The sequence below is a fragment of the Nansenia antarctica genome, assembly GCF_963989245.1.
Source record: "Nansenia antarctica genome assembly, chromosome: 6".
NCBI classification, from domain to species: Eukaryota; Metazoa; Chordata; class Actinopteri; order Argentiniformes; family Microstomatidae; genus Nansenia; species Nansenia antarctica.
This window is the reverse complement of record NC_137676.1, coordinates 39,868,850-39,881,895: the sequence shown is the minus strand read 5'-3', so window position 1 is coordinate 39,881,895 and position 13,046 is coordinate 39,868,850. Positions and strand designations below refer to the sequence as shown.

The window sequence follows — 13,046 nt, the reverse complement described above, 5'->3', positions numbered from 1 at the left end:
TGATCATTCTCAAGTTATGGGCTTTTTTGTCACCTTGCCCATATTCGGCCTGGTCTAATTTGGCTCTTTTTCAGGGATTGGGGTAGTTCTAAAGAACAACCAAAAAAACATATTTTCCCCAAAAATAAAATTTGACAACAATCAATTTCATTAATGGGAGACCCTAAAGATAAGAAAAATCATTGTTGTCATTTGTTCTACTATGGGCCAATCCCAATTCACCCCTACGGCTTGGGCCAATCCCAATTCACCCCTAGCCCTTCGTTTTCACCCCTATGGCTCGATTTGCACGTTCACGTTTAGGGGGAGGGCTGTCCCAATTCATATTTCATCGAGGGCTAGGGGTAAGGGGGAGGGCTAACTATTACTTCGTTTCGAGCGATTCCAGGACCAGACTAGCTTCGAAGGGCTAGGGGTACGCTACCCCTTGATACCAGGATGCATTGCGAATCATCTACAAATATAAAATCCTCAATTTTGGCCGCCATTGGCTACAATCTGTAATTTGGCTCTACAAGTGTTAATATGTCATTTTATGAAGTTTTTATATGTTTTCAGGCGAGAAAGTAACCATATATATTCACAAAATGTGTCCAGTTTATCAAAATAACCCGTTTATCCTAGATACTACGGAGGATGTTATCATAGTGTTGTTAGCATAGTGTTTGTGATGCTAACGGCCGCCATCTTTGCTATCTCCTCCGGTCACAGGAGATGTGAGAATTCGCCGGCAACACAACGCGTCACCCGTACCGCGTCAACACTGTTGCCTTGCCTTCGAATCGAGTGACACTCGAAAACGAGCCATAGGGGTAGAAAAGGGAATTGGGATTGGCCCTTCGTTTTCACCCCTATGGCTTCGTTTTGCGCGTTCACGTTTAGGCGTAGGGCTATCCCAATTCATATTTCATCGAGCCATGGCTTCATTTCGAGGGCTAACTATGACTTCGTTTCGAGCGATTTCAGGACCAGACTAGCTTCGAAGCCGTACCCCTTGATTCCAGGATTCATTGCGAATCATCTACAGAAATGTTATGTCGCTCTATTCAATGCGGAAATGTCATTTTACTTTCTCTGTAATTACTTATTAATGAAGATTAGAAAAATGATGATAACCATCTTATTATCTTAGTTTAATGTCATTACAATGCATTATAGACCTTTTATTTATAACAAGCATAACAAAAAAAATCGCCTTTATGTCGGTGCTGTGTCTAACGTGACAGTAACGCAACGCTGCATGACAGTCGAGCATTTCAGAGATGTACAATCATAAATCAATTATTACCTGTGGCGTTTGACAGCGGATGATGGTACACATATGTAAAGTTATCTATCAAACTTTAGGCTGACTTGTACATGATGCCCATTTTGACCTATTTCCATGTAGCGGCACCCGCAATCTAATCCGAGCAGTTGTTATTATGTAATATTATTAATGGGTTGTATCATTCATTTAAATGCATTATAGAGCTTTTCTTTATAACAAGCACAACAACAACAAAACGTTATTATGCCGATGTGCTGTGTGTCTAACGTTACCGGCTGCATGACAGTCGAGCATTTCAGAGATGTACAATCATAAATCAATTATTACCTGTGGCGTTTGACAGCGGATGATGGTACACATATGTAAAGTTATCTATCAAACGTTAGGCTGACTTGTACATTATGCGCAGTTTCATTTCCATGAAGCGGCACCCGCAATCTAATCCGAGCAGTTGTTATTAGGTAATATTATTAATGGGTTGTATCATTCATTTAAATGCATTACTATTGCCTGTACTCTGCACTTCATATAGAAGTCATCACATGACGGAGAAGATAGTAGCTTTATCTGTCTGTATCTAATGTTGTCTTAGTTTTTAGTTGTTTTTAGGGCTTGCCACGCCAGATGTGAAGCAATGACTGTGGTATTTCTATGCTTATTGTAACGGCTCAGTTTTTTGGTTTGTAACAGGATTAAATATGCTCTGTCAACATTGTAAATAAAATGCTTTGTTTCATATCTTCTCTTTTCCAGTACATCCTGAGCATTGTTACGAGTGCGTAGAGGTTAGTTTGAAAAAGAAAATTGCACTACTTAAAATGTTGCTTATGTTGCAACATACTAATCATCTTAAATTTCCTTCAGATGGACATGCCCTTGATCCAGAAGTGGTGGTGTCTTCTTTTGATGGAACGTTGTCAGTGCTAACAGAAGTCCTGCTCCTAGGTGCCAGTCTACCTAAACTGTGAGGAGCAGTAGGACACCCTTTTCAGCTACCTGAAGGCACTACTGCAGATAACAGCTCAAGTGAGCTTCACAGATGAAGTGCTGTTCATCTTGGATGTTCTGTTTCCAGAGGTAGGCCAAAGCGTATATAAACAGCATGCCATGGTGCTACATGGACCCATGTATAATGGGTTGTGGTTCTGTATTGGTATATGGTATGTTTCAATTATTTATTTTATTAACAATTTTCTTTTGGTATGGCCTGTCTGTGCTGCAGAATGTGTCCTTGCAGGAGGCTGAGCAGCTATATCTGTCTGGTCCAGATATTAATCCCAGGTAAGAGTAGAGAATGTAAAAAATGCCATGAAGTCTTTGTCAACTGTTTGCTAATATGACTTACTACCTTAATTAAGAATGTTATTAGTGTACAGTTTTTTTAAAGTGTTAACAATATTTCTGTTAACCCAGCTGTGGATATTGTCTGTTTACTCTCTCTCTCTCTCTCTCTCTCTCTCTCTCTCTCTCTCTCTCTCTCTCTCTCTCTCTCTCTCTCTCTCTCTCTCACACACACACACACACACACACACTCTCTCTCTCTCCCTCTCTCTCTCTCTCTCTCTCTCTCTCTCTCTCTCTCTCTCTCTCTCTCTCTCTCTCTCAGAGTGTCTATCTCAGGTAACATTGATGGGCATCAATGGAGAGGACATCAAGGGTCGAACCACCATGATCATCAGCCTAATAAAACAGCTGCATTTACGCTGAAAACCTGTGTATGCCTACCTTTTTAACCACACTGAAAATGTATCAGGAATCGATAATGAGCTAATTATCCTAATTGAACAAATTGTCCAAAATGCAACTCTTAGCATCCAAGTTGAATTGCAAGACAGAAGTATTTGGGTGGAATAAAGCTTTAAAAAGTAGTTAGACAGTCATATTTTGGTGGGATAAACCTTTAATAAGTATTTAGCCAAAGTGATATTTTGGGTTCAATAAACGAAGTACTTCGAAGTTCGAATATATTTGGGTGGAATACGCCATTCATTTGAGTCATCCAATTTGCTAGGTGGTCATCCAATGTGCTAGGTGGCGCTGTCGCCATGAACTAGTGGCCTAGAATCGCTGGCATTTCCATCAGTAAAGTCAGGAGTGTGTGGGTGTCCCTTTTAGGACACGCCTCGATTCTAACACAGCCCTCAAACACAGAAGGAACACCATTGAATCATTTGACAGCAGGTTGAAAGGGTGGTGAAACTATTTACTAGGTAAGAATTTATGGAAACCATAATAATAATAATCAGAGCCTCCTACTAGCAGACCGGGAATCTAGGTCGCCATTGACATCTAATGATCATAGATACAACTGAATCTGCCAGCTAGTGGACAGAGCAGGGCGTCGTTAGCCACAGTAAACACCACACATCTAGCTATTGTTGTTGTCTGATGATCTGTTTGTGTGCAATAGTTATGTCTATTTTCTCCATGCTAGCTAATTCACTGTAGGCGGACATTGAGAATTATAACCATCCAAGGCGGAGGAGATCAGCGCTTCGGCACAAACGCGTTCGAGGAAGGAAAGCGAATCGTTCTGACTTCCACACGGAAACAGTCATGCAGCAGCCGGCCGCTCAGTGTGGGTTCTGGATATGTCTTCTCTGCCTCGCCCTCAAGGTTAACACCGTTCAGGGTGAGTTCCATCGTACTGTTTTTTCTTACTCCTCAGGGTATCTGCGGTGTCTTGAAAAGTATTAAAAGTTGATAAATCAATTTTGGGAAAATCAAGACCCTTAATAAGTATTAAAAAGTCTTATCACGATTTTATGAGGTCTTGAATTTTGTAGGTATTTTTCTGAATTAGACTCTGCCCAAAGAGTTTCCTAAAAACGTTTAGTAAAAGTTTGTGAATTTATTAGTTTTATTAAAAAACAAAAATTATGTTGTATGATAGTGGTCTAGTCTATTGCGAACTCAAACTGTTAAGTTAAAGGTGTCACAGATGTCAACGGTTTCAGCTCCAAGTGGCGGTGAGGTCTGGAAAAATATTGACATGGTCTTTAAAAAGTCTTAGAAAGGTATTGAAATTAACCTCAAGATTCCTGTATATACCCTGTCTGGATTGTAAATGTTTTGACTTGTGTTTACCATGTTTCTCTGTCTTCCTTTAGCGCAATGCTCCAAACCCACAGGGAACGCCAACACGGTGATAGCAGGCGACGACATCAGTAAAGACACCTTCGAGGAGGGCTCAGTAGTCACGTTCCAGTGTGCTGTGGGTTATGTGATCGAGTCAGGACGACGGACGACCACCTGCACTGGCGGCCAGTGGAGTCCTCTGCGATTGAAATGCGAAAGTAATTAGCTATGAATGTGTCATTAGAGTTGTGGTATTCTTACTCTTTGTGAAGCTAGAAAACGTTTATAGTCATTTACCTACTTACTTTCTAGTCATTTACTTACTTACTTTACTACATCAAGTATGTAGTAAAGTAATGCACGAAAGATAATCTGGTAATTGGCAGACACAGCTCAGAAATGGCCAGGCTCACATCCACACACCATTTTCAAGAATATTAATTTGTCATCCATCAACCCCCTCCCCCAGATAGATTACCAGCATATCATTTGTTTTTTCCTCACTTGTTTCAGTAAGAAGCTGTGGGTCCCCTGGACAAGTGACGAATGGACGCTTTAACACCTCAAGTGGTTTTGACTTTGGTGCCACGGTTGTGGCCATCTGTGACAGAGGGTTAGTGTTCTTAATCTTATGATTAACTAACCCTAACCTATGATGTTTGCCTTTCACAAACAAGATGGCGTTACATTCTGCTGTCTTTTAGTGAAACGTCTTTTACATTGTTAATCAGGTGGTTTTAGTATTATCGTTTCATCGCTAGTGGGCTTGCTTCAGCAACTCCAACTATAGTTAGCCGTCATACTTATTATAAATATTGTTATTATTATTGTTTTTGTGTGATCTTCAAGTAAATCCAGTTTACAAAAGTAACACAGTGTTGGTCCAGAAAAGGCGTCTCACCTCAGTCAAGATGCACTAGCTATCATTAGGACTGCATGTCAGGTTTAAGGTGTAGACAGATTTTGAATGTGCCTAGCGGACATCCTGAAGAAATTGCACCCTCACCATTTGTCAATTCCTTTGTGATTGAATGTGTCTCAAACCTTGTCCTTTGTTGGGAATGATATGTAGTCTCTTATCTATCTTAGCCATTGGGCCATATGCTAATTATCTTGTCCTCTATGCTTCCTATGTTCCTATGTTTATGTCATGCGTTACATGCTCTCAAAGCTATGATTCTTGCATTTTGAGCCAAATAATCCATCTCAAGATACAATCATAACAGCATGCACAATTGACGTCGCTGTCAGACCAAACTAATTATACAGGAATGGTAAAGGGTTAAAGAGAGGGACAGTGAGACATTCTGTTTGAGCTCCCAGAGTTAGACCCACGGCCAGTGGTCTTCCGTGTTGTTCTTGAAGCATGTTAACGTATGGTTTAGGGCTGTCCCAAACGACTATTTTTCTAACGATTAATCTATCGATTATTTGTTCGGTTAGTCGGTTATTCTAACGACTAATTTAACGATTAGTCTAACGATTATTTTTTTGCTGTTCGGTTAATGTATCACTTAATTTCCCCCAAATAAATGTCAAAAACTTCTCTTATCAACATTTCAGTATTTTATTCAATTATTCTTGCACTGCAGGGCAATATTCCACACAACAAAAAAGATCCTCTCTTTCTTACAGTCCAACATAAAATATAATATTATAAAATATAAAAGTTAACTTAAAGTAAAAGGAAAAGTGCAAGTAATGCAGTAAATTCTGTAAAAAAGCGAAATTCTAACCGGAATACCGTATACCTCTCAGTAACAATCTTTAACAATAACAATCTCAATAACAAACATAACATTCTCCCCCTCTCTCTGCTCTCCCCCTCCCCCCTTAGCTCTCTCCCTTCTCCCCCCTCCTTCTCCCCCCTCCTCACCTTAGGCATTACTGTGGAGGAATGTGAGCATGTCACACTCACACACAGACACACAGAGACAAAGATACACACACATGCGTGACACATACACACACACACACACACACACACACACTGACAAACTGTTCCGTTGTGAGACAAGCATCACTTACGGCCCGCGACCAGTCAGAACAGGACTGTGGTAAACACAACAGCTTAGCTAGTACTGTTTTAGGAGATAAATATGGAGATAATAGGGCTATGCCCCGGGGTAGAAACACAAGACTATAGCTGGATAAGGTCTACAGGTCATCACGGTCATTTTAAGCCGTCAGCCAGCCCGCTACGACCACGGGAAGTAATGTTAAAAGTGAAGTTACTTCTGTTAAACTGGCTATAAGCTAACATCGCTAATCGCTAACTCTCTCCGTGTTTGCACTGGTCGCAGCCATTTTGTTTATTTACGACTAACCGACGCATATTACGCAAACCGACGTATTGACGTAGTCGATGACGTCGATGAAGTCGAATAATCGTAACAGCCCTAGTATGGTTAAGACTTTCTCATATGTTGCTTTGAATCTGTTAAATTGATAATTTTGTTGATGCACTATTCTCATTCTTCCTACGTGCAATAATGTGATGTTGAGTCCTAGATAAAGGTTCTGTTAAAACAGCACAACATAACCTTGTTACGACTATCACAGAGTTCACCATTAATATCTAACGTTCACATGCATCGTTAGCAACGTTAACTCTCGAGTCATCACATAAGGTATTGGACCCTGTGTAAATGTCCTCTATTCTTCAGTGTCTTCAAATGCTGTTTACTCATTTTAGGCACGTCTTTCTCTTTTTCAGTTACTTCCTGGTGGGCAGTGCTGAGAGGCACTGTCTGGCGGCAGGGTGGTCAGACCGAGTACCTGTATGTGAAGGTTAGTATTAGTAATCCTGAGGGTGTGATAGTATCAAGAGAATAACAGTAACATGTGACCAAGTCTATTTTTAATTGTATTTTATCCTGCAGTGGTGAAATGTGGACGACCCCCGGTCATTGACAACGGTGGGCCGATAATGCCACCGGAGGAAACGTATACTTATGGACAAGTTGTGTCTTATAAATGTGATGAGGAGTACACACTTGTTGGAAATAAGGCCCTAAGTTGCTCGGAGAATGAAAAATTTGAGCCAGCTGCACCGGAATGTAAAAGTATGTTAATTTTTGTTTTTTGTTTTTTGTTTTTCTCCAATCCTTCCAAATCTGTGTGTTGCTGTGGTTGTTTATAAAACACAGAACTACTCAGACAAAGTGATAAGGTTTTGTCCAGGACTCCTGGTTCTCATAATTATCTTTGTTTTATGTCTGCAGTTGTCATATGTCCTACACCTGATATTCCAAATGCCAAACAGATTAGTGGCGCACGAGAACCTTTCAAGTACAGGAATTATGTGACGTACGAGTGCCTTCCTGGATATGAAATGAAGGGAGAAGCCAGTCTACATTGTCAAATAACTAGTGAATGGTCAGCTGATTTCCCTACATGCAAAGGTAAGACCTATCTTAAAGTTGAATATTTAGCAGTAATATGCCATATTTTGAGTTGATAATTTAGTTCAAGTTTCAGATTGAACTAATGAGATTGTGGAAGTGTCAACATATGCTACACATCTGAAGTGAACGCTGCTCTCTTAAAGGGATAGTTCCGTTTTTGACACCTGATAGTCAGATGGTTTCCTCTTATGGTTCCTCTTAAGGCAAAAAAACGTATTTGTTGTGTTGCTATCCTCTTCCTCTGCATGCTTCCTGTAACTAGGTTGACTAGATGACTACTATTAAATGCACAGTAGTGCTCAGCCTTTCATCCGTTTACATTCACATCCCTTTGATGACCTAGATGATTCCACATCTCTGACCACATTGGCAGACGAAAGCTCTAGAGAGAACACAACAGTAGACATGTTTTACAGACTGGACAAGGACAGACATGCTTTTGTGTTTCATGCTTTTGTAGCCCTTCCAACTACAACTAAACCAACTACTACTAGTACTACTACCACTCCAGCTAGGCCTACAAAGAAAACCACGCCAAAAGGTAGAGTTCATTTTGGTACTACTCAGAAGCACTATCCAATCTACTTTGTGTCGTATCCCATAATGCACTTCATTCGCCCCCCCCTGTGCAACACAAGGCAATGCACCTGCTGAACAACAGAATGACCCAGATTCAACTAGTGGCTTTTTGTTGATAAAGAAAATATTTGACCTTGGTGCCAAACTCTAGCTACGCCTATTAATCTCAACCTCCTTGTTTTTGAGAACTGACCTTTTGCAGAAAGTGTAGAATAAGAGAGCTGTCCTAGCCTGTGTCCGAGGTGTTGAATTGTCATGGTTACTAATATAGACCAGGCCAGCATGCTTGTTCATTTCAATCTCCCATTTACATGAATTCTGAGTGATATAACATACCTGACATTTGCACATAACTCAAACTCAAATCTCTGAGTTGATGTTAATTAATGATTTGGAATAAGAGCTTTGAGTGAAGCAGCAATGGGGTTGTAGGCTAGGCCTATAGTACATGGATTCTTGACAGGATTCTATCACTGCCGTTGTAATGTTTTGAATGTTTGAAATTGAAGACTAGCCACCAACGACTCCATGTGTGCGCTGAATTCTGCTGTGTTCCTTTGTTTGTGTCTTCCCATGCCAAAGGAGTTTCTATTCCCTCCATCAGGCTAGTCATTGTGAATACTAAAACTGTGTGATTTCATTGTCTTGTTTTTGTCACAGAAGGTCCTGGTCCCACTGACAAACCCAAAGAAACCGGAAATGGTAAGCAATCCCTCAGTTCTTGACTGTTGATGGGTCTGGTTTTTACTCGGCTACACGTTTGAGCAGTATTTAACCTCTTAGTGATGGTTTCTGGTTTTCTCCCAATGCATGTTACAATATGTCTCGATTACTTACCTTGTTTTTTTGTTTCTCTTTACAGGCAACGGGGGAATAATAGCAGGCTCCATTGTTGGTGTTCTTGGTAAGTCATAGTGGGTGTGTCGAGGTAGATAAGAGCATCCCATGCTTTATTTGAACTGATTGGGGCGGCAGGTTTAGAGTTTAGAGAGGCCGGCCAGCAATCAGAAGGTCTGTGGTTCAGTCCCCACCTCAGAAGGGAACAGGATGTGAGCTGGTGGCTTACCCTAACAAAAAAGATGATTTCCCCTCAGGATTCAATAAAGTATACATTATTATTGTTAATTGTCGATGCAACAACTGTGTAGTTATTGCAGTTATATTTACTGATTTGGTTAGGTTTAGGCTAACCCTAACGCTTGATGTTAGGCTAACCCTAACCCTTTAATATTAGAATTTTGGTGTGATGTTTGATTTTTTAACATTTGAGTCTCAATGTTGAGATAGAAAAGGAATGATTTGAATTGGAACTCCCAGCCAAATACAAACACTGGCTACATTGAATGTATAACATTTGGATTATACCAATACCATATATACCAATACCTCATGGATTCAAACATCTAATTTTTCATTCTAGCTGTTGGTTTAATTTGTTTTGGAGTGTTTTTCTACAAAAAAAAACGGTAAGAAGTTTGCTCATTCCATCCTTCAACAATCTAGCATGCTTGGCAAGTCCCGTAACTAATGCTTAAACTTCCTGTAACCAACGCTTTCACACTTCCTGTGTCAATGTCCCCCCTTCTTCTTTTGGTGTACCGGTATATCTGTAAATACAGAATCTGACTGCATTTCCTTTTGCGTCTTGCGTCGTAACACTCAGCTCCTACCTACATTATGCTGATTTCAGCATTTATTCTGGTTAACACTGCATGACTGAATGTTTTTGCTATGTGTTTTTGGGGGGAGGTGTAACATCCAATATACACACACCAGCCACAGTACTGGAGCAAAGTAAACCCAGTGGTCAAACATTTAGTAAAAAAAAAAAAAAAATCCTTTAAATTCAGTTGGTTGGTGTGTCTGGCATTGAAGAGGTCCCAGGGGGAGTAAGTGTTTTTGTTGGTTGTCCAAAACCTCCCTGTCTACCTGGTCGTCCACGAATGCAGTCATGATGACCAGTGCTTGACTTTTGGGTTACAGCTCTGGCGGTGGCTACTCTGGAAATGTGGCCACAAATAATTATGAAGAAGAGTTGTAGCACCCTCGGCCATGGTAAGAGGACGGATTCCTGAGTGCACAATATGTTGCTTTAATCTTAGAAACCGGGGTAAAGCGTGATTGAGTAGGAATTGGCTGTGAATTGTGTTTTTTTTTGTTTTCTGTGGAAGGCTGAGCATGATGACTTCTTGAACCTTGAACTGAATTAAATAGATGCATCACCACTTTGACTGCTAGTTGTGGCAATGGGACAGCTTTTCAGCCATGTCAGAGTGGCAAAGTCCAACACATTTTGTTCCCTTCATATTCCACAGGTCCTCTGGGTTGTGAGAACCGCCTCCCTACTAATCAACTCTGCTGGTGATCAATACATGTGTGAAATCTCCTCTGGAAATATTTATCTACTTTTTCTCTTCTTGGTCTTTTCTCTTTTTCAGTGCCAATGATTCTCCATTATAATCTGCATTCACTTCTTTGAAAAAGAGAGAACCCATTCAACCAGACCTGAATGTCCTCCCCTCCGACTTCCCAGCACAGGACTTCATAGGCCATGGTCCATATCCTTTCAGATGCTCTGGAACAGAGGGCCCTCTACCACAGCATGTTATCACAAACCTCACAATGAGATGAATTGACTGGCTGACTGCCATTTGGTTTCTTGAGCAGCCTAGTCTTGATTAATCAGTAACCATTTATGTTTCCAGTGTACCATAAAAAAAAGTATTTATCTGATCCTGCTTTGCCACCACCAACATGTTGTGATCTTAGAATCCCTTTAATGCAGGAAGGTACTCTTTACTGGAGAACTCACATTGCATTGAATTTTGCTGTGGTGCAATAAAGGAATTGAAGGAAAGCATAACTATCAACATATTTAACAAGATTTATGGCTGATGCAGTTGTATACAAAGTCTTAATGTAAGTCATATCATCAAAGAACAAAAGATGGTGACCAATGTGAAACTGGTTGAAGTATTGGCCTTAGATGAGCTTTAATAGTGTTGTCAATCTGAAAAGCTTGGTTTACCGACAAGGCTGTGTCTAAAACACCACAGACATATGTATAATGCTATATGGATAGCTGTACTATACTCCAATGGATCAAGACCTCAAACATTTTAACCTTTTTAGCTGCATCTTTGTTTAGATTCTTATGAGTGCTATGGCAGCTTTGGTGTGAAGATGATTTTGAAATGTGTAGATAGGGAAGGGGGGGAGGGGGAAACAAGCTTTGTGAAAAAGGGGGGTTAAAGGTTAGGAATGTTTAGAATGTGTTTAGAATGGCATGTCGATGAGTCATGTCTCAATAGGACTTTTTCTAGTTCCCTGTTCTTTATGAAGTTGACATTGAATGTATGATCTACTGTTCGATGCGATTTAATATGTCATTCCTAACACGTAAATTGATGCCTTCACTCAATTTAAAGCCAGGTTCAGCACAGTGCAGCCTCATTGGTTCAAGGTGTTTCAGACGACTGGCTACCTGCTGTCCTGAATACGAGGACTGAGCTCCTCTCCCTGAGAATGATGTACATTGGGGCTCTGAATATTTCACCATGCCTTAGAAAAGTATTCTGCAGTAGACCGTATATAGTGTTTGTTCGATCTTTCCTGAGATATTGCTGCTGACAGCCCCTTCGTTTCAAATTAGCTGGCCTTATAATCAATGACTCCAAACATCTGTTTCTTTCCTCATAGGGAATAAGTGGACGTGGTTGTTTATGCTTTTCCAGCGCACTAGGTAGCTGTGATTCTCACTGCTTAAACCAATGGCAGAGCACCACCCCTCCCAAATTTCGTTGTTTGGTACCTGTACTATAGCAATGACAATAAAGACCATTCATTCAGAGGACTTCAATTAGTTGTGTGTGTGACCTACTAGTGCTTGTGTAAATAAATACATTCTGAGTGTATGATGTACAAAACAACAATTTAACCTTAATTGATTTTTTTCTTGCTCTTTGTTAGCCTTGCTTCCAGAATGTCATGGAAATTCTGCCAAATATAATACTCCATACTAGTGAGAAACCACTGTCCGACAGAGAGGCACTTTAAATTAAGATCCATGGAGGGTTCTTGCACAGTTTTCGGGCCGATTTCTTGGATTTCCTTTTTATTTATTCCAGTATCACACTACTGTCTTTGTGGACTCGGCTGTAATGTGTTTTATTTTTGAGTGCTAATCTAATTACTGTTTTGCGAAAATCATGAGAGCAAATTTGCACTAGAATTGTATTATATTGTAATTAAACAAGCAATCGTTTAAAAAGTGTCTTGTCTTTTTGCATGGATTACTATTTGTGATCTCTATTGTTGTCAGATATTTTTTATCACTATAATCCCTGCTTAACGGAGGGAAGATGAGAGATTGATATGTATACCGTATACAGTACATAATAAATGGTATATAATGAGTAAGGGCTCTGACAGGGAACTCTTGATAAAGGTAACAATCACATGTTTACAGTTCAACACACTGCTTGCCTTTGAATAACCTTTAATGTCTTTGAATAATTTATTAATACATACAAAAGACAGACAATGATGAGCATTACATGAATATAATGAATACATTGTATGCACAGGAGAGGCAATAAACCCTAAAGGGCTTGTGAGAAAGACCTTGTATAAACATTTAGGCTGTCCTAAACATGTTAGTAGTCCTATATCTATTTGTTTAATAGGGTCTAATCTATTTAAGAAAACTGAAG

At 40.0% G+C, this 13,046-nt stretch overlaps 1 protein-coding gene across 4 annotated transcripts; it reads left to right on the top strand.

Annotated features, from left to right (window-relative positions):
- The first annotated feature begins 3,412 nt into the window (after positions 1 to 3,412).
- On the top strand, positions 3,413 to 11,534 carry LOC308160016 (C4b-binding protein alpha chain-like). Of its 4 annotated transcripts, XM_080533865.1 has the most exons (13): positions 3,413 to 3,480; positions 3,705 to 3,902; positions 4,381 to 4,566; positions 4,862 to 4,961; positions 7,065 to 7,138; positions 7,231 to 7,413; positions 7,573 to 7,752; positions 8,216 to 8,296; positions 8,995 to 9,036; positions 9,197 to 9,238; positions 9,755 to 9,800; positions 10,318 to 10,389; positions 10,773 to 11,534. In XM_080533865.1, the coding sequence occupies exons 2-12, from the start codon at positions 3,827 to 3,829 to the stop codon at positions 10,373 to 10,375; spliced, it is 1,068 nt and encodes a 355-aa protein (XP_080389991.1). In that variant the 5' UTR covers positions 3,413 to 3,480; positions 3,705 to 3,826; the 3' UTR covers positions 10,376 to 10,389; positions 10,773 to 11,534. The 4 variants fall into 4 exon arrangements, with proteins under 4 accessions (XP_080389991.1, XP_080389994.1, XP_080389992.1 ...); XM_080533868.1 differs by lacking the exon at positions 8,216 to 8,296; XM_080533866.1 differs by lacking the exon at positions 10,318 to 10,389.
- The last annotated feature ends 1,512 nt before the right edge of the window (positions 11,535 to 13,046 follow it).